The sequence below is a fragment of the Canis lupus genome, chromosome 32 (genome assembly GCF_048164855.1).
Source record: "Canis lupus baileyi chromosome 32, mCanLup2.hap1, whole genome shotgun sequence".
Lineage (NCBI taxonomy): Eukaryota > Metazoa > Chordata > Mammalia > Carnivora > Canidae > Canis > Canis lupus.
In genome coordinates, this window is record NC_132869.1 from 37,235,710 (window position 1) to 37,256,172 (window position 20,463).

The 20,463-nt window shown below is 54.5% G+C and overlaps 1 protein-coding gene across 1 annotated transcript in view; it reads right to left on the reverse strand.

Moving 5' to 3' along the window:
• Positions 1-684: 684 nt before the first annotated feature.
• TLE3 (TLE family member 3, transcriptional corepressor) overlaps positions 685-20,463 on the reverse strand; it is a 93,255-nt gene continuing 73,476 nt past the window's right edge. Inside the window, exon 20 of the mRNA XM_072809418.1 lies at positions 685-849. Coding sequence (XP_072665519.1) covers positions 700-849 — 150 coding nt within the window. The 3' untranslated portion in view covers positions 685-699. The remainder of the gene's footprint in view (positions 850-20,463) is intronic.

A 20,463-nucleotide genomic window follows, 5' to 3' on the forward strand; every position in this document is an offset into this window, starting at 1 on the left:
CCTGGTCCCCGGGCCTGGCACAGCCGGCCACCCCCGCGGGCTCCTGCCAGCCACGGCCCGGCCCCAAATCAGGCCCTGGGACAAAGCAAGCAGGGGACGAGGGCGAGGAGCCCCCCCAGGGAACATGCCCTGGCTCCCGGGGACCCCTGGGGTAGGCGATGGGCAGGTCGCCCCGTCCCCCGGCCCCCCACCCCCCGACGGCCTGGCAGCAGCGGCCGCGCACCAGGAGCTTTGTCTGCGGGAGGTGCCTGGCTCGGGCCGCGGAGTGTGGGGCGCAGAAGCAGGTGGGGTAGGAGGGGGGCCCGGAGGCCCCGCGGCTGCGTGACATCACCCCCGCCCTCCCTGGGGGTCACTCTCCGCCTGGAGCAGAGGGCATTGAACTACCAGCAGGATGTTTATACCCAAACCGCTGAGCCAGTTTTTGATTGGGCTGCAGGCTCCAGGGGCCATGTAGACAGGGGGTGGCGGCCGAGCTGCTCTCCTCCAGTCCCACCCCCTTTAGGCCTCCCGTTTGCAGGGCTCCCCACTCTCGGCTCACCCCCCCCCCAACCATGTCCCCTCCAAAGAGAGGCATTCGGAGACTTCTCCTGAGTACCCTGAAGCCTCTGGACTCACTGGCTGTCCTCGGGGGTCCCGGGGGCCCGGAGGTCAACGAGCGTCCCCTGCCTGGGCCCCCCTCAGCCTCACCTGTTACGGCAGCTAAGCGGCTGCCAACCCCCGAGGACCTGCACGAGGCAAGGCACAGCAAGCGCCACGGAAAATTCTAGTAGGGCACAGCTGGATGGGCCTCCGAGTTTGAATCCCCGCTACAGCACTTCCAGCTGCGACGTAACCTCCAGGTCGCCGCCTCTGTAAAATGGGAATAAGAGAAGCACCCCCCTTCCAAGTGTCGGGAGGAGGACTAGGTCCCTCAGCAGCCAGGCGCTAGGCCGAGTTCCCAGCTCGGGGAAGCTGCTCCCATGACCGTGACGCAATAGATACTCCTAATTTCTGGAAACCGGACAATGACCTGCCTCACTTGCTTTTCTGGCCTTACACACCCCCACCCCGACACACACACACACACACACACGCACACACACACACACACACACACATACACACAGTCCTCCACACACTTCCTCACTCACCCCAGCCCCTGGGCTGTTCTGTGTCAGCTCCTTGGACCTGAACTGCCCTCCCCACCCCCCTACCTCCACCCCCCGCACATGGAGTTACCAGATTTAGCAAATATGAAGCTAAGATGCCAGTTAGATCTGAATTTCAGATAAACAATGAATAACTTTTATGCAAGTATGTTCCAAATAGAAGATGGGTTATACTTATCCTCACATTTTTGTTGTTGTTGTTGTTATTTATCTAAAGTTAAGATGTAGGGGATCCCTGGGTGGCTCAGTGGTTTAGCACCTGCCTTCAGCCCAGGGCGTGATCCTGGGGTCCCGGGATCGAGTCCCACGTCGGGCTCCCTGCATGGAGCCTGCTTCTCCCTCTGCCTCTGTGTCTGCCTCTCTCTCTTTCTCTGTCTCTCATGAATAAATAAATAAAATCTAAAAAAAATAATAAAAATAATAAGGTTAAGATGTAATGGGCATCTGCATTTTTTCTGGCAGGCCTATGCCCAGCCCATGTCTAGTGAACTTCCACTCCTCCTTCCACACTCAAGTCAAGCGTCAACTCCCCCAGGAAGACTTCCCGGAGGGCCAGTGAGGGCAGCCATCCCTTGTCAGTGCTCTCAGGGTGCCCTGAGCTGGATGACCCCGACCCAGCTCTGATCACCACTTTCCACAATGCTTCGTAATAGGTAACCCACAGGTCCGTCCCTCCCTCTAGGTTTGAGCCCTTTGGGGTAGTGAGGAGGGAATTCATCCAGTACCTCCTTCTCTAAACCTGTTGGCCGCTGCCTCCCATTTTCAGTGTACTCTGTACGTGGACAGGGAAGGCCTTCCTGTCCCCACCACCAGTCTGGGGATGGCAACCAGGAGACGGGTCCCGGGACAGAGATTACTAGTTGCCAACCAACACGTCCATCCTCCTTCTTCCTTAGTCCCAGGCTCTGTCTAGGGCGGCATGGCACCCAGCCTAAAGACGTTTCCCCACCTCCCTTGCAACTAGGCAACGCCATGTGCTTAATGACGGCCAATGAGTGTTGTGTAGGAATTCCGGGAGGGCTGCAAGGCGGTGACTTTGTTCTTCCCCTTCCGTCATTCCTGCTGCTTGGAATGCAGACGTGCTGGCTGGAGCTCCAGCAGCCATCTTGGACTATGAAGTGAACTTTGAGGATTATGGAATGGGAAGATAAAAGGAGCCTGCTTTACAGTACTTTACAGTAATCCAGCCCTTTACTGTATACCATGGGGGCCTGTGAAATTTAACCCAACTTGCAAGCTAACAGGTTAGCCTGTCCCACTTTCCTGGGTGCTAGCAGAAGACACTGGACCCCCAGGTCAGAAAAAAAGGGACTTTATTATCCATGACACAGCAGGCAGCGTGAGCTGTGTGTTCATGTCTGTTCCCATTAGGTCCGCTTGTCCCCACTCCCCATGGGGCCATGTGGAGCCATCCATGCAGATGCTGCAGATGCAGTGGATTTCTTTTCTTTAAAGCTTTATTTATTTATTTATTCATGAGAGGCACAGAGAGAGAGAGAGAGAGAGAGAGAGGCAGAGACACAGGCAGAGGGAGAAGCAGGCTCCATGCAGGGAGCCCTACGAGGGACTCGATCCCAGGTCTCCAGGATCAAGCCCTGGGCCAAAGGCGGCACTAAACTGCTGAGCCACCAGTGTGGGTGGATTTCTGTCCCAGCTGCAGAACCTCAAGTTTTTTTTTTTTATAATGGGGCTACTACCAACCTGCCCAACCTTTGCACCCAAGTGACACATTATCCGGGATAATTACTGGATAAGCAAAGAAATCTATCCTTTGACACACAGAATGGTGCTAGATCCATCTTCCAAGTCTACTCATTTGGAAACATGCTTGAAAACACGGCCTGGAACAAAAACACGGTCTGGCTCTGCTTATAAGCTGCGTAAAACCACAGGAGGCCCACGGAGCACGGTCTCCCGCCTGGACCCACAGAGGACTCTCGGGTGAGCGATGACTCCTGTGTGTCGAAGCTATTCTATGCAGCTGAACCAGATTCTAAGTGATACAACAGGAAAGCTCGTCCTGTGTTCCTTTAATCTGAGTGTGTGTTCGGTGTGCAAGGGAGCTCTAGAGGAAAAGACCCTGCCCCAAGCAACGTCCTCAAAACCACAACATGTGTCTTTAACAAGTCTACAATAGAGACACGGCTGCATTCGTTATGGAAAGATTAATTTTCCCCTCCACCCTTAATCATCAAAGACCCAGAACAACCACGATGGACCTCAGAGCGGCAACCCCGGTGTGACTGTGGTTCAGAGTGTCTGGCTGCGTTTCCGGCAGCCTGGGTAACCTGCCCTGGGGTGAATATATGGCTCATGGTGAGAAACGGTAGAGATAATTCAAGAAAGAGAAGACGCGTTATGACTCTGTTGGCCTCCATAGCAGAACCACTGTGTTGTCTGCCCAGATCCCCCTCTTTTTTGGCAACAGCATCCTCACTGCTTTTGGGGAGTGTCCCTCTGGCTCATCTAACCAGGGGGGTTGTGGAGGGGACAACCGACCAGAGCACCCAGCCCTGGCGTCAGGGCAGCGGCGGACGCGTGACTCAGCCGGATCCAGGCGACGGAGCCCTTCCCGGGCACCGCTGGGTTTGGGCAAGGATGGGAAGTGTGGGTGGGAGTTAGGGCAGTCGGGACGCTCATCTTGTTGAGAAAACCGGTCTGGGAGATTAATGCTGATGTGAGGTGAGAGAACACGAGGGTTCTGTTGGTGATCGTGGCCGGACGCCTGGGAGCCAATGCCCTGTGCCTTCCCAAGGTCAGTCCTGTAAGTCAGGGAAGGCTCTCTCCTGCCAGACTGGTTTGAAATGGATTGTCGGGAATTGTCCGGAACGGCAACCTTCCCGGTTGGGTCTGGGGCGCCAGCTAGCCTCCCGTGTCCATTCCGTGCCAGCCTTCGGGGGAAGGTCAAAAAACACAAAACCAACCCACCGGCGCGGGTGATCTGCGTACGGCGCCTTAGACACCACGCCAGGGAGGGGCGTGCCTCAGATCACAAGGTGAGGAGAAGACCACCAAGCTCCCAGCCCGTCTCCCTCCCGCCGTGTAGACTGAACCCATGGCGTGCACCAGGGAGGGAGGCCTCAGCTGACCTTTGTTACCTGCTGGCGTGCACGCAGCCTCGACCCGAGCCCCATCAAAGGCCGCCCCGGGAAAGCAGGTGCTGCCTGTTATTAGAATTCATTGCCATATGTTCCTTTCGTCTTCTCTCCAGGATAATTGTTCTTCTGGGGCTCAGGGCGTGGGAGGGCAGGAGGTGTGCACTCCTGTTTATCAACTCACTAAATGCCTGCTTTAAATTAAAACCCGCACCACATGCGGGCTCACACAGGAATAATATTAAGACCCACTATTTGCCTGCCTTCTGCTATCAATGCCAGTCTGATTTAAGCCTGCTTTTCTTTCTCCTCCGGGGACGCCCATTCCGGAAACATCGAGCAAAAAACCTAGTTCCTACAGCTCCCAATCCTTTTTTTTTTTTTTTTTTTTTCTTAACGTTTGGGAGCCCCTCTTCAGCTGAAGAGCACAGAGACTGGATGCTCCCTTTGTATCTTTTACTCTTGGGCCAAGCCTATTCCTGCTGGAATAGTGTCTGCTTTATCATCAACAAGCTATTACTGTCCCGTCTCGGTGCTGGGCTCAACGCTAAATCCGTCACATACGTCATCTCCTCTAAACTGACCTAATCCCCCCACCCCCAAACCTGAGAGAGGTAGGGTCAGACCTTTCTAGAGGAGAAGGCAGAGGTCTGGGGAGGGAAGTAGGGTGTCCTGCTCAAGGTCATGCAGCTGGCAGGTGGCCCCGGCTCTCTGGCCCCACTTTACGGCCACATGCTCTACCCAGTGGTTTGCCATCAACTGGTTTCCATGATTCGGCTGCTCCCCCACCTGACCTGTGGTCAGTGGGGCAGGATCATGCCTGTTCTGTAAGCACACGATCCAGCCTTAAATGTGGACCACACCAGTGGCCACTCTGCTGGAGGGATTTGATCAACAGGAAGACAGATTCTGTTGCTGCCCCACATCTGAACTTCAGTTGCTTCCGTTGGCTGAAATGTGTCCATTGAATCTTTGGGGTTAAGGCATATGGTTCCTAGATACCCCCTTTCAAATGTACATATTCTCAATGTGTCAGCTATCTATTGCTGCCGAACAAACAGTCCCAAAGCTTAGTGGAGTCAACCAACCACCATTCTGCGGCTCAGCAATGTGGGCTGGGCTTTTCTGGGTGGTTCTTCTGCTGGTCTCGTTTGGGATCACTCACACAGCTGCACTCACCTGCTGGTTGTCTGGGGCTGTATGATTTAAGATGACCGGGAAGCGGTGGCTGGTTCTTACTGCTGCCTAGGGCTCTAACCAGTGACATTGGAAGCTGCAAGCCCTCTTGGGGCCTAAGCCCAGAAATCCCACAATGTCTCTTCCATGTAGTCGGAATCTGGGTTGGCCAGAGCAAGCCACAGGGCTGGAGACATAGACTCTCCTTCTTGGTAGTGCGAAGAGATGGGAAGACTTTGTCTTTGTGACGTGTCACATATGAGAGGGTTAGTGCCTCTAAAGGAGGTTTTCTCAGCCTCAGTACTACGGATGTGTCGGGACAGGAAATTCAGATGATTCTTCTGCTGGGGGCTGGGGGGCTGTCCTGCTCACGGTAGAGAATTCAGCAGTGTCCCTGGCCTTGCCCACTAGACACCAAGAGCACTGCTTCCACTCTGCACCCAGCAGACAACCCAAACCATCTGCAGGCATTGCCTGACATCTCCTTGGCATCTCTCTATGCCCCTCAACCCCTCTCAGGGGGTCCCCTTGGTTTCTGTGACATGCTCTCCTCAGAGCTGAGCAGTCAAGAGAGAGGGGACTCTGGGTGGGAAGCAGGAAGCACAATTTGGAAAGCAGCCCCCATTTCTGCCTGGGCTGCTCGGCATGGGTGCTGATGCCCAGGTCAGGGCCAGCGGGGCACCGTCTCAGCCCCGCCAGCCTGTGGCAGGGGAGGAAGCCCCGAGCGGTGGGTCTGACTCTGGCTGTATTCTTGGGCCCCGTGTGCTCACCAAGAGCTGCGGCCTTTCATTGAGCTGCCCCGTGCCCCACCAGCTCACTTGGCAAGGCCGGGGAGTCCAGCTGGACGGACTGGCTGTCACTATGGCCAAGCTCCTGCCGGCCCTCTTCCCAGGTAGGCCAGGGCCCGTCCTAAGTGGACTGAGCATTGGAACCACAGACTTGCTGCCAACCTGGCCACGAGAGGCATCATTGCCTGAGGTCCCCGCAGCTGTTCATCTAGCAAATGTGGCCAATTCCACTCAAACTATACGCTCACCCTGCTCCCACTGCTCCCACCTGCAGCCCCCCGCATGCCTCACCCCCATGGTCCTCCCTCGGGGCTCCCTATCACACCCTTGCTTCTACCATCTGGGCTCCACCCAGCAGCTATGCGGTCCTGCTAAAACATAAACATAACCACACTACATTTCTGTTCAAATCTTTAACGGGTCCTATGTTCTCAGAGGCAAAGCCCAAGTCTTCACCGTGTACAACCCAAAAGGCCCTGCAGGCTCTGGCCCCTGTTGCTCCTTGACCTGACCTCTTACTTCTCTTCACCTTGCTCACTCAGGCCACATTTTTCCCTGCTGTTCTTCAGAAACACTTCTGCCCCAGGGCCTTTGCACTTGCCCCTTTGTCTACAATGCTCTTCCTCCATGTAGTCACAGGCTCCCTCTTCATACCCTTGGGTCTTTTCTCAAAGTCGGTATTTCAAAGGAGCTTTTTCTGGTCCTTCTTTCAAAGTGTCAAGGACACCCCATCATTCACATTTCCCTTCTCTCCTTTATTCTCTCCATAGCACTGACCACATTCTGGCCAATGATCCATCCTACTTTTCTGTTTGTCTCCCACACTAGAATGTTGCTCCACAAGGGCAGGGGCTTTGTTTCTTCATTTACTGCTGTTATTTCCAGTGCTTAGAACAGTGCTGGGTGCACAGAAGGTGCTCAATACAAATTTGCTGAGTCAGTGATTGATTGAATGATTAAATGAATAAATGAATGCCTGCAGGATAGGATGCCACAGGATCTGGAACCAGCCTGAGTTCTTCAAGCCCCCCCCCCCCCCGCCCTGTGCGTGGTGTCTGGGTGACCTTGAGGACCCCCTCTTTCAGCCTCAGGTCTCTTGCCCCCACCCCAGCCAGGCCTTCCGGGATCCAGCTCCCTTCTCCTCCTTCCCTGGCACCCTCCCATGTCCCCCAGCCTCTCCCCTGCCCTCTGCTAGGAGCCCAGCTGGCCTGGCTGTGATGTCTGTTCCATTCTACCTGCCCAGAGATAGCAGGCCACACTGGGGCTCCATCTGGAGGCTCTGAGCCACCTGGTACTGGGCAGGGAGGAGAGGCTGGAGGGGGTAATGCTGCAGAGCAAAGGTGGGGGGTGGAAGGTGGGGGATGGAGGTCCTGACACCCACATCCTCAGCCGCATGTTGCATGTGCAAACACATACGCACGCACACACACACACACACACACACACTCAGCATCAGTCACTTCTCCCTCTCCAGGGTCCCTCACTCCTTTCGTAGAATGAGAAGCCGCTCAGGGTGCCAGCCAGCCAACCAGCCCTGAGCGAGGCGTGAGGAGCCAGGGCAGGACACTGCACTCTCTCAGCCCTCTCTGGAGGGTGACTCTCCCCCATTTTATAGGCAAGGAAACACCCAAAAGGACTCCTCTGCTTTTTGACCTTAAGCTCATCTGCCCGTATTTGAAAATGTTCACGTAAGCATGTATTTGCTTTTCTAATTAAAAAAGAAATCTAGTTAAATATTAGATAAAACAAACGATTGTGGGATAAAAGAAGAAGCTGATTTTTTTTTTTTAAGTGGAGAAAGAGGAGAGAGAGACAGAGGAAGGACAGAAGGATGGGAGGGAGAGAGGGCCTGGCTCCCAGGCCCCTGTGAGACCAGGGTGCCCCTACCCCCCACGCTGGCCACAGGTAGATGCTGGACAGCGTTCCTTCAGCTGATGCTGCTCTGTTCACATGCACCAACGTGATGGGCCAAAAAAATGTATTAAGGCCGCTTGTTTGCCAAGCTCCCTCCACCCCACCAGGCCTCCTCAAAACCCCCACTCGACAACCCGTGCTCCCTCCTCCTGGACAGGTGGCTTCTTCTGGGGAGGAAGGGGGCTCCCTTGATGCATAAGCAGCACAGCTGAGGGAGAGGCAGACAGAAGGCCCTGGACTGAGGATAGAGGGGCTGGGGGGCTCAGGGGATGCTGGGGTCGGGGCCCAGTGCTGCGCCAGGGGAGCAGCCGGGGTCAGAAGCAAAGGGAGCTTAATAAGTGTTGCTGTGGACTGTGCATTTGAAGCTCTCTTAATGTCCTTTGAGAAACTTGAGCAAAGAATGATTTTTTTTTTAATTACTGAGAATTGTTGAACTCTTCCTCCTAAAGGTCATATTCCCAGAGGCTCCTGAGGACTACACAGGTATTTAAATAGTGCCTGCTGGTTGACGGAGACTTTGCAGATATTAGCTCACAGCCACGACAAACCCAGGAAGCAAACAATGTCATTACCTCCGATGTTCAGGTCAGGGAGCTCAGCCTCAGAGCAGGACCACCGGAACTGGAAGATTGAGCGAGGGAGAGGTGAAGCCAGGCTGTGACCCCAAGTCCCGTGCACCTCCCACGGTACGCACTGCCTCCCTCTGACCTGTGTGCTCAGAGCAGTGGTCCTTGGTCCTGGGCACAGCAGAGTCAGCCAGAAAGTCTGCTGAAAATGCACCTTTTCTGGTCTCTCCCTCCTCCCCCTGGGAGATTTGGATTCGGTAGGTCTGGGCAGGGCCTGGGCAACAGGATCTTTATCAAGTGAAAATCTGTTGTTGAGTAAAAGCAATCTCAAGCAAAAAGAACAGAGAAGCATCATGTTTCCGGATTTAAAATTATACTACAAAGCCATGGTAAGCAAAGCAGTACGATACTGGCCTATAAACAGACACAGAATTCAATGGAACGGAAGAGAGAGCCCAGAAATAAAATTATGCACATATGATCAATAAATTTTCCACAAAGGACTGAGAATACTCAATGGGGAAAGAACAGTCTCTTCAGTAAATGGTGTTGGGAACACTGGCTATCCACGTGCAAAAGAATGAAGTCGGGTCCTTATTTTACATCTTACGTGAAAATCAATCCAATGTGGATTAAAGACTTAAACATGAGATCTGAAACCATGGAATTTCTAGAAGGAAACAAAGGGGAAATCTCCCTGCTGTTGGTCTCGGCGATGGTTTTTTGGATGTCACACGAAAAGCAGAGGCAAAACCAGTAATAAACAAGTGGGACTTCATCAGACTGAAAAGTTTGCAAAGGAAAAAGTGACCTACTTATTGGAAGAAAATACTTGTGAACCACATTTCTGATAAGGGGTTAATATCCAAAATATATAAGGAACTCATACAACTCAAAAGCGAAAAAGCCAACATTCCAATTTTAAAATGGGCAAAGGAGGGGAGCCTGGGGGGCTCAGTCGGTTAAGAATCTGACTCTTGAGTTCAGCTTAGGTCATGGTCTCAGGTTTGTGAGATTAAGCCTGCTGAGTGCGGAGCCTACTTGAGATTCTCTCTCTCTCCCTATCCCTCTGTCCCTTCCCCACACTGCTCTCTCTCTCTCTCTCTGTCTCTCTCACTAAAATAAATGAAATAATCTTTAAAATAAAATAGGGGCACCTGGGTGGCTCAGTGGTTGAGCATCTGCCTTTGGCTCTAGGCATGGTCCCGGGGTCCTGCGACCGAGTCCCACATCGGGCTCCCCATGGGGAGCCTGCTTCTCCCTCTACCTATGTCTCTGCCTCTCTATGTCTCTCATGAATAAATAAATAAAATCTTTAAAAAATCAATAAGAAAAAAAATAAGAAAAAATAAAGAAAGAAAGAAAGAAAGAATCAATAAGATAAAATAATAAAATAAAATGGGCAAAGGATCTGAATAGACATGTTTCTAAAGAAGACATCCAGATGGCCAACAAACACATGAAAAGATGCTCCACATCACTCAGCACCAGGGAAATGCAAATCAGAACCACAGTGAGGTATCACTCACATCTGTCAGAATGGCCATTATGAAAATCAAAAGTTAAGTATTGGCAAGGATGTAGAGGAAAGGGAATGCCTGTAACCTGTTGGTAGAAACGTAACCTGATGCAACCATGTGGAAAACAGAATGGAGGTCCCTTAAAATACCTGAGAGCTCAGTCAGACCTTTTAAGGAAGTCCCTTAAAATACCAAAAAAATAGAATTGTCGTATGATCGAGCAATCCCCCTTCAGAGTGTATAAGCAAAGGAAATAGAATCACTATCTACAAGAGGCATCCGCATCCCCTGTGTTCACTCAGCATTGCTCGGTAGCCAAGAAACAGTGTAAGCGTCCCATCGACAGGTGAATGGATACAGAAAATGTGGCACATACACACAATGGACCAGCCCTCAGCCTTCAGGGAGAAGGTCTTACCACCTGCAGCACCACGCTGGACCTAGAGGACATTACCCTAAGTGAAATAAACCAGACACAGAGACAAAGGGCAAGTGATCTCACTTACATCTGGAATTTTATTTTTTCAATATTTTATTTATTTATTCATGAGAGACAGAGAGAGAGAGAGGGAGAGGGAGAGGCAGAGACACAGGCAGAGGGAGAAGCAGGCTCCATGCTGGAAGCCTGATGTGGGACTCGATATCAGGACTCCTAGATCACGCCCTGGGCCAAAGGCAGACGCTCAACCGCTGAGCCACCAAGGCGTCCCACATTTGGAATTTTAAAACAAAACAAAAACAAGTTGAGCTTAATCCTAACAGAGTAAGGTGGCAGTTACCAGAGGCTGGGAGGTGGGGGGCCGGCGAAGATGCTAATCAAAGGGTACAGACTTTCAAGTTACAAAATGAGTAAGTTCTGAAAACCTAATGTACAGAATGGTGACTACAGTTCATGACTTATACTTGAAATCTGCCAAGAGAGTAGATCTCCGGTGTTCTCAACACATACACACGCACGCGCGCGCGCACCAATGATAACTATGTGAAGTGATGGTTATGTTAATTAGCTGGATTGCGGTAATGGTTTCACAATGGACACACACACATCCGAACATCACACTGGGCACCTTAAGCACATATCATTTGTATTTGTCAATCAGACTGCAGTAAAGCTGGTTGGGGGGGAATTTACCGTCGATTGGCCCAGAGGCCAAACTTTAAGAAACGCTGAGCTAGGTGTGGGGATAACGTGACTCCAGAGCAGGCTGGGTCACGCCCCTGAGCCTCGGGGTGGCCTCACGCGAGGGAGGGTCAGTAGGGAGCCCTCCAGGGGCAGGCACGATGCCCACCACACCGTGCACCCAGGGAGCTCAGGGGAGCGGGTGGGCCCCAGGACACTTAGACTGTTTGAATGAGGGTTTTGGACCTGTGGTGTGAGGAGAGATAGAGACCACCGGGATCTCCCTCAGTCGTGTGGGGACCAAGCAGTGACCACCTTATTGGCTGGGAAGTGGGAAGGGGAAAGAAGCTCCAGGGGACGGGGCGCCTGTGATTCTAGAGGCCGCTATCCTCAGAGGGTCCACATATGCTCCCACTGCCCACTTTCACAGACGTGGCTTCCTCTCGGTTCTGGCCAAGAGGTTGGTGAAGTTCCTTTTGACAATTCCCTCTGCTTTTCCTGCAAAGCGCTTCCCACAAAGGTACTTCATCAACTTGTCCAGTCGGTGGGTGTTCCGAAAGTACACATTTGACCACCTACAACTCATTCCCATGTCTTTCTCAAGGGGGTGCTCCTGGAGGGCCAGAGCCCCCTCACCACTAGGGTCCCACGCTGATTAGGTTCTGCTGATCGATGGGCCTATCCAAAATTCGAATTCAGGACCGAGCTAATTGGGGAAGGAGAGGGCAAGCATGAAGCTTCTGTTTTGTTGTGGGGGCACCCGTGTTCGAGAGCGCCCGACTGTGCTGGCAGCTGCCACGTGGCCCAGTTGGGACCTTCTCGGTGGCCTGGTTCTTGAGAGCTCAGTCAAGCCACCCACTTCTCCAGACCTCCTGGCAGTCCTGAGGCCGTTGAATAAGTCCCTTTCTGCCTAAGTAGAGTGGATTCACTTCTTGGCCGCTGAATCCGGATGGCTTCAGCCATGCAACGCCAGTATGGCCGCAAGGACAGAGACCACAGCTCTCTTGTCCACCGCTATATCCCCGTCCTCCAGCTGGAGCCTGGAACATAGTAGGTGCACAGGACGCAACTGCAATGTACCGACTGCACAAACGAATAAACGAGAGAAAGCCCGAGAAGCCCGCGGTTTCTCCTCTGGGCCAAGCTATCCAGCAGGAGACAGTCCCCGGGGGCTGGAGGGGACGCCCGGCTGCCAGGCTTCTCCGCCTGCTGGGTGCCCCCCCTGCTTGCTTGTGTGAGCTGGGGGGTGAAGGGAAGAGAGAGGAAGCAGCTCCCTGTCTGCTGCTTGTCTCCGCTCCTCCTGCCACCGCCCCCCCAACCAGTGAAGCTGGAAATGTGCTTGATTTCACCTCCTCTTGGGCCCCAATCACTTCACAACAAAACAAACCCAGCCAGGGTGCCAATTAGTTCTATTGATTTGCAATTACAGAAATCAATTACGAAAAATATCACAATGTTTTCTAATCCCTGTCATAAAAAAAGAAAAAAGAAATGGCTCGACATGCAGGGTTCTGAGTGGTCAGGCTCTGCCTTGGGCTTCAGAACTGGCCGGTCTGCCTCTGTCGCCCTTGTCCTCAGAGACCCCGGGGGCTGGAGGCAGGAGCCAGGGCCGGGAAGGGCAGGGTCCCCTCTGAAGTACGGCACGGGCTCCTCATTAGTGCTTCCCCTCACCCACCAGGACAAGAGCCCAGCCCTGGAGTCCCCAAGTGTTTCTGGGCATCCTCAGGGGATGTGTCACCTGTGCCATGGGCAGGCCATTGAGGCCCCGAGCGACCACCTGTCGTGCCCGCTGGGGCCACCTGACACGTGGTGCTCTCCCTGTGGGCAGGGCCTGTGGGCACAGAGCACACACAGCCCGCAAGTGTGGGGAGGGATGGCAGGGAGGGCCTCCAAGGACAAGCCCCTTCGGGGGGGGCGCGGGAGCCAGGGGATGAACCATCTGGTCCTTTGTGTCAGCACAGAAGGTTCTGAGAAGCTCCTCGATGCCCTTGGACATCTCAGCAGCACTGAGCTCCCCCTCACAGCAGGGTCCTCTGTGACACTGCCCTGCCCATGGCTTCCTCCTTCCTGGCTCCTCTCACTCTTGCTTCTGGGGTCACCTCCCAGATAAGCCACCTGCATTCAACTCCGGGTTCCAGGCTCTGCTACCCGGGAAGCCAGATCTGAGGCCACCACTCTGGTGGATCTGGCCCATTCACTGTTGCCATGACGTCTCGCAGGTCCTGCGACGTCCCCCAGATTCTGAGAAGAACCTGCAGTCTCTGCACAGGACCCCCCCACTTCTCGCAGGCACCGACTCCGGCCCTGGGCCCCAGAGTACACCACACCCCCCCCCAACCACCGCCTGCCCACCTCGCACCCACACCGCCTCCTCCGCCGCCCGGCATCCCGGCCCCTCTCACCTTGGCTCCTCGCCCTGCCCGCCCTCCCTGGGAATCCTTCTCTGCCCTGGCTGCAGCAAGCAGGGCAGTGTAAACTGTCCCCCGGTACATTAACATCCGACCAAGCAGTCATTAACAGAGTCACAATCAATTTCTCCAGAATGATTGCTATTGCACAGGGAACTTAATGGAATCACACAGTCATTTCTCATTTGAAAAGGAAAAAAAAAAAAAAGATGGGAGTGGGGGTGTGCAGGGCAAGGAAGGGAAGAGCACCCTCCGCCAGCACAGGGCCACTCCGGTCACCCCCTCCCGGGGCAGGGGGCCCAGGGGCCTGTGACGGCAGCGCCTGAGACGCCAGCTGGTACATCACTCCGCAGGATGGAGACGGAAGCTTTATTGGACAAATGAAGCGTGATGGACGTTCTATTTCGACGGTGGCGTCGGAGGCAGGGGGAGGCAGGGAGTGTCCTGCAGCAACCGCTGGAGGAGGCTTCTGGGATGGGGCCAGGGGAGGGCCCCGGGGGCCCGGCACCCAGCAGAGCAGAGGAAGGGAGGCCGACACCGCAGGAGCTTTCCTCCCCTGAGCCACGAACCTTGAATGATACTGTGCTGCCCCTGGATGTGTCCCAGGTGGGAGGACTTAAAGCAGACTGGGGACAGCACACTCTGAACGACACTCATCGTCCCCCAGGGAGGCCCCTTGGGCAGGGAGGACAGGCAGCCGGGGCCTCAGCCCCGCTCTGGGGCCATCCAGGGTCCCTGGCCTGCAGAGGGGAGCCCTCCAAGGAGGATGAGCAGGCCCAGTCCGGACCCTGGGACTTCCTCCTGGATGGCTGCAGGGGCGCCCCCTCCAAGGGCTCAGAGGGGCTGGCAGGAAGTCTGTCCGCTGTCCCTGAGCACCAAGCAGGCCCCGTGTCACCTCACTGAATGTACCCCAACCCCCTGTCCGGTACCGTGGCATCCAAGGTGGAATGTTTTCTCCTCACTGCACAGATGATGAACCCAAGGCTCAGACAGATCAAGGGATTTGCAGGGTCGGGTCCCTCTGGAAGTGAGTTTGGGCAGAGCCAGAACTGCACCCCAGAGGGGGCCTCCCCATGACTTGAGCACAGATGGCGAGGCACCTCACCGGCTCCTGGGGGGCCAATTGCCACTGAGGTCACTCTTTCCTCCAGTCTCCCGGGGGAGCCACTTGTCCAGCCCGGAGAAGAACACCGCGTCTTCTGCTCCTGCTTGCATTTACTCATTGGGGAGGCCCCCCCCCAGCCTGGCGGGGTGCACTTGGAGTTGAACCAGACACGGGTCCTCAGGGACCTTCAGCATCTGGCGGCCTAAGAGGGCCGTGCCACTGAGGGGACCGGTTTCAGGTCAGAGGCCAGGACTCGAGTCTTCGCTGTGCCACGTGCCGACCATGGCCTCCAGGACTCCTCCAAGACTCAGTCTCTCCGGCTGTACAATGGGGATAAAACTCCTGTACTTTCCAGGATTACTGGAAGAATTAAGAGAGAGAGCTCAGGTCCACATCCCTTACTCAAGTTCCTCGAGTTTTAGGATTCGGGGATGTTCTAAACAGAATATGGTGGAAACCCCACTTACTTCGTATCTCTGCAGCATGATCTGGGACAGGGCCCTGTAATCAAATGCATTCGCATTTCTGCAGGAAAACTAATGCATATTCACAGTCCACAGGGTAAATAAATACCAAAAATAGTAGCCAAGTGAATTTTCAAAAAGCTTTTGGCGTTCAGAGTGTTTGGGATCACAGAACTGTGGATAAGAGAACTAGATAGGAGCAGAGCTACTGCTTCCTGAGCACTTACTGACGTCTGTGCATGGACTCGGCAAACAGCAGCTCGGTGAGAACAAGGATCACTGTTCTCTCTGTTTGTAGTCAAGGATGGGAGACCAGAGAGGTTGATGCATTTGCCCACAAGCACACGGCTGCTGAGTGGCAGAGCCAAGGTGGGACCCAGGCAGCCAGGCTTCAGTACCTATATCTTTGCTGAGGGTAGAAGCTCAGCAAGGTGGAGGCGCTGCTGGCAGAGAGTCCCAGAACCCAGCCAGCCAGTCGTCCTGGTGTGACGGGCAAGCACAGAGAGGAAAAATGACACCAGGGCCTCCTGTCCTCTATCCACCAGTTAACGTTTCCAGACTCCTGGAACTCTCTTTGATCCCACCCCCTCCTCCTCCCTAGCGCGTGCCTGAAACGTCTTCATCCAGACTGAGGAGTTAGGAAGGAGAGCAGGACATTCACAGCACCTGGCCTCCTTCCTGCCTCTTCTTATCCCCTGTAGGACCTCTGTCCCCCTCTCCCAAGACCCCCAAAGGAATCTTCCAGGCAGCGGCCACAAGGGAATGTCCCCGGGCAGCAGAGCCCTCCTGGGTTTTAGACCCACAGACCCACGTGGCGTAATTTCCACTTGACCCTAAGTCAACAGACGGAGAGTCGGACCCGGAGTGGGATGGGTCAGGGTTTAAACTCCTGCTTCTTCTCTCCAAGCCCAGCAAGTGATTCCAGCACCAACCCCAGTCCCGAAAGAGTACCAGGGACTCAGTTGGGAATTGGGGTGCATTTGCAAGTTAATGAGGTTAGCTGGAGCCCAAGTGACCAGCTTTGTTCCTCCGAAGACTTCCTGCCAGCTTCTGAGCCCTTGGGGGGGGAGTGGCGTCTGCAGCCATCGAGGGGGAACTCCCAGCGCCCAGAATGCCCACAGTGGGCCTTCTCAGCCTCTGCAGAGGTCTCCTCTGCAGAGCTTCAGACTGTCTCCTTCTGCCAGGGTACAGACAGAGGACCCTGGCTGGCCCCAGGCCACGGCTGCAGCCCCAGCTGCTCAGCCCCAGAAGGGAGCCCTCCCTGGAGAGCTCAGATTGTCCACCAACAGCCTTCACCTGGTCACTCTCTCCATCATTACAAAGCTAGCTCCACCCCAGAGAATTCCCTAAACCCCGGATCTACCATCTGGGTGCAGGTGTCAACTTTAGTGACCGATACACCTGGCTCTGAATCCCCACTCTGTTTCCCCGCTGTGTGACCTGACCTCAGGCAAGTCCTCTAACCTCTCTGGGCCTCGGCTTCCTTGTCTTTCAAGCGGGGAGACGTCCTGCCTGCAAGGCTGTTGTCAGGATTAAAACAATGAAGGTACTGAAGGGTGGTGGTGCCTGGCCCAGAGTGCACACGAGGTAGATGGTAGGAGCCAAAGCAAAGCGGCTGGGGTGGGGGTGGGGGTGAGGGTGGGGGTGTGGGTGCCACCGGGGAGAGTAGTGCCTGCCATCGCCCGTCTACTGTGCAGACTCGAAAAGGAGCCGGGATGACATTGAATCCAGCCAATTAGGAGGATTTCCTATAAAAATTTAATTCTTCAATAAAATAGTGCAAAATGAAACAGGTGAAGGATTTTTAAACTGTAAATTAATGATCTATAGTTACAGCCATAATAATAATAATAGCTACCAATTACAGAATATGGAAGGCCGAGTCTGGGCCAGGAGCGGCACCCACGCCCAGGCTGCGCCCACCTTGCACCTTCTGACGGACGTAGGGGCTCGGAATGCATTTGCAGGTGGGGAGGCCAAGGTTCAGGGAGGTCAGTGGCTTGCCCACCATCCCCCAGACACCGGGGACACTGTCACGGTGACGCCGCAAAGCTACAGCTTCTCACTCCTGTGTGCTCCTCCCCCCAATGTCCGGGCCTTCTCGGATACACTCGGAACAAAATGTAAAGGAAAAAGAAGCCAAGCACAGGAACCAGCTCTCATTCAGTTTACCTGTCTCCAGTCCCGGTTGAAATGGGATTTAGTCTGGCCTCCCCACACCTCTGTCCCCTCACGCTAGTTCTGCTCCCACTCCAGGAAAGCCTCACGGGGGCCATGCACACCTCAGGCCCCTCCCTGCAGCCCCCCCCCCCCATTTCTCCTGCATCTCCCTGTGGCCAGGAATCAATATCTCAGCCTGCGCATCTGTTCCCCTTAAGACCTTCCTTGTCCTCGGAGAAGACACCTGCTCTCAGGGGACCCTGTGGAGCCTTCTGCAGTCCCCTCTTGTCCTCATGACTCCTCTTCAGGGTCAGAAACAGACAAGATGCCACAATCTAAGGTGCAGCTGAATTCATGGGTGCGGGAGCCAGGCTACCAGGCTCGATCTGTGATTTGGTACAAATTACTGTGTGGCCTCGGCAGAGTTCCTCGACCTCTCTGTGCTTCTGCATTCTCATCTGTAGAATGAGACCGATAATCACAGCGCCGGCCTTCTAGGATTTTTGTGGAATCAAACAAATGCAAAGCACATAGAACAGGGCTTGGCACCTAGGAGGTGCTCAACGGCAATTATTTTCCGCGCCCTGAATGTTCCTTTTTCACCAGTAGCCAGAATGATTTCCTTCCAACAATAAAGATGAGCGGCAGCAGAGCTCCCTTTCACAAAGCCAGGCCCAGCACTCAGCTCTTTCCATGCATCAGCGCCTAAGTGTGCCAGGCCCGCCGCAGGTGCTCAGTCGCCGTCAAGTCCTCTGGGCGCCCAGGTCACTCGGTCACTCCGCTCACTTAGGACGCTTTCCCCCACACCTCCGCTTTAACCATCGTTCAATTAGAAGCAAATGACATTTTGATTGCCCTCAACCATGTTTTCTTGAAGGAAACAAAACTCATTTTATCCTTCATATGTTTTTAAATGGACAGAAACATCTTAAAAGTCGCCCAGTGAAATGATCGCCTCCCCCAGTGACTTCCTGGGCTTGCCTGTGTCTGGGGACCCCTATCCTACCCCTCGCGCTCACAGGTCCTGCGTCCAGCCAGCACCAAATCCCTATGGATTTCCCCTTCAATGTCGCTGGCTCCTAGGCCACCCCTCACTCTTGGACTGTGACCAGCACCCCCAGGCCTTCCCCGTCCCAACCAACCCACATCACCAGTCTCCCCTCTCTGCAATCAGGTTCCCATGTAGAAACGGTGCCCCCCTCCCCCTATTCCAGACCCTCCAAGGCCTTCCTTCTGACACAATCTCATCCTGGGCAGTTTTTCTTGCTTTCCCAGCCCAGCTGAAAACTCTTGGCCGTGGCCTCGCATTTCCGGTGCCGTGGGAACCTTCCAGCTCCCCTAACATCCACCACGGGGCAGGCACCAAAAGAGGCCTGTACCACACGCCCTCCTGGTTGATCAATGGAGTGATTGGACCCAGGCTTTCAAATCCAGTTCAACTGGCTCTGTTTTTAGTTCGAGAAATAGTTTTGGACCTGATTTGCCAGTCTGAGTAACTAGGTGTGGTATGAAATGTCAGCAGCTAATTACTTTTAACCATTATTAATAGGTTTGCACTAATTATCCCTTGCACTAGGCAGGATTTTACAGACGAGAAGAGCAGCAGAGAGGGAGGAGTGAAGGGCTGTGCCCAAGGGTGCGTGGGCTGTCAGGATGGTGCTGGAACGCCAAAGGGGAGGGGTGAGGGTCGGGGGGGGGAGGGGGCACAGCATCGGGGCTGCAGGCCCGGAAAGGGGGTCCATTCTCCCTGGGTAGATGGAGCTCCTCTCTTGCCTCTCTCCTCCCCCTCTCCCAGGATGCAATCTACCGAAACCTCTTATTAAAAGTATTCTGGAGGTGATAAAAGTGTCACCAAAGATTTGCTCATTTTCTAAACTGTCATTAAAAAAAATTTATGGTCAGGAGAAATATCGGCAGTGGAGGAGGGCGGGTGGGCAGGGAGAGAGGGAGGATGATTTAAAATCAGTCCCTTAATAAATTAAAGACGTTTGCTCACAAGAGGGGGCCTGGAGAGGGAAATTGCTAGAAGGTCATCACTTTCTCCATGCCAGCCGGCAGGTCCTCCCAGATGGTCACACACTCTGCAGTCTCTTCATCCCCACCTACAGCACCATGCGTTCTCCACCCCTCCTAGCTCAGCGGCCCAGCCAATCCTCCTCCCTCCAGGCCTGGCTGGACCTCATGTGCCTCCACCTTCCCCAACCCCCACAACCCGGGCTCCTGCAGCCCCGCATCCTGCAGCTGGAACCCAAGCCTGCACGGAAGGCCATGTGGCTGTGACTGGCCCCACTGGACTGTAAGGTTTTGGGAGCAGGAGGCCTGTCTCTAACTATTGCTCGATTCTACATCCTCATGATGTTCCCTTGGGGTGGGGAGGGAAAGGTGTGACCTCATTCCTTTAGAGTTACGACATGCCAGCCGGGAAGGGGACACAGCAGCCAATGCAGTCAAGCCCTCCTTTATCCACACTGGGAGCCCGAGGCTCAGAGGGAGACTGGCTCGCCCAAGGTCACACAGCGGAGCCACCGGAACCTCAAGCTCCTAGCTCAGGGGTCCAGCAGGTGAGCTCAGACTTTGGGTAGAGCCTCCCTGAGTTCAGTCATGGCTCCTCTCCCCTGGCTGGCCATGTCAACTTGCACAAATCGCCGAGCCCCCACCCTCTGTGCCAGGCACCTGTCTGGGTGCAGGAACCAGCCACCACAAGGCGTTTTGCTCAGTGATGTTGCTCTTCATCACTGTTGACCTCTTGATAGGAGGGAGGGCCGTGAACCCAAAGCTGCCTTTTGTGTGAGCCCACATCACCCGCTTAGCCATCACTCGGTGTCCCTGGGGCTCCCAGGGCTCTGTGAGGACTGCAAGGGTGGAGATACAGAGGAAAACAAGCATGGCTCTGGCCCCCGAGAGGTTCAGCCTGGGACACGAGGCCACTGCTCCAAACGTGGAGCCTGCTGGGGTCACTTGGGGCAACCCACCCCGTGTCCCCCGGACAGGTGGAAACC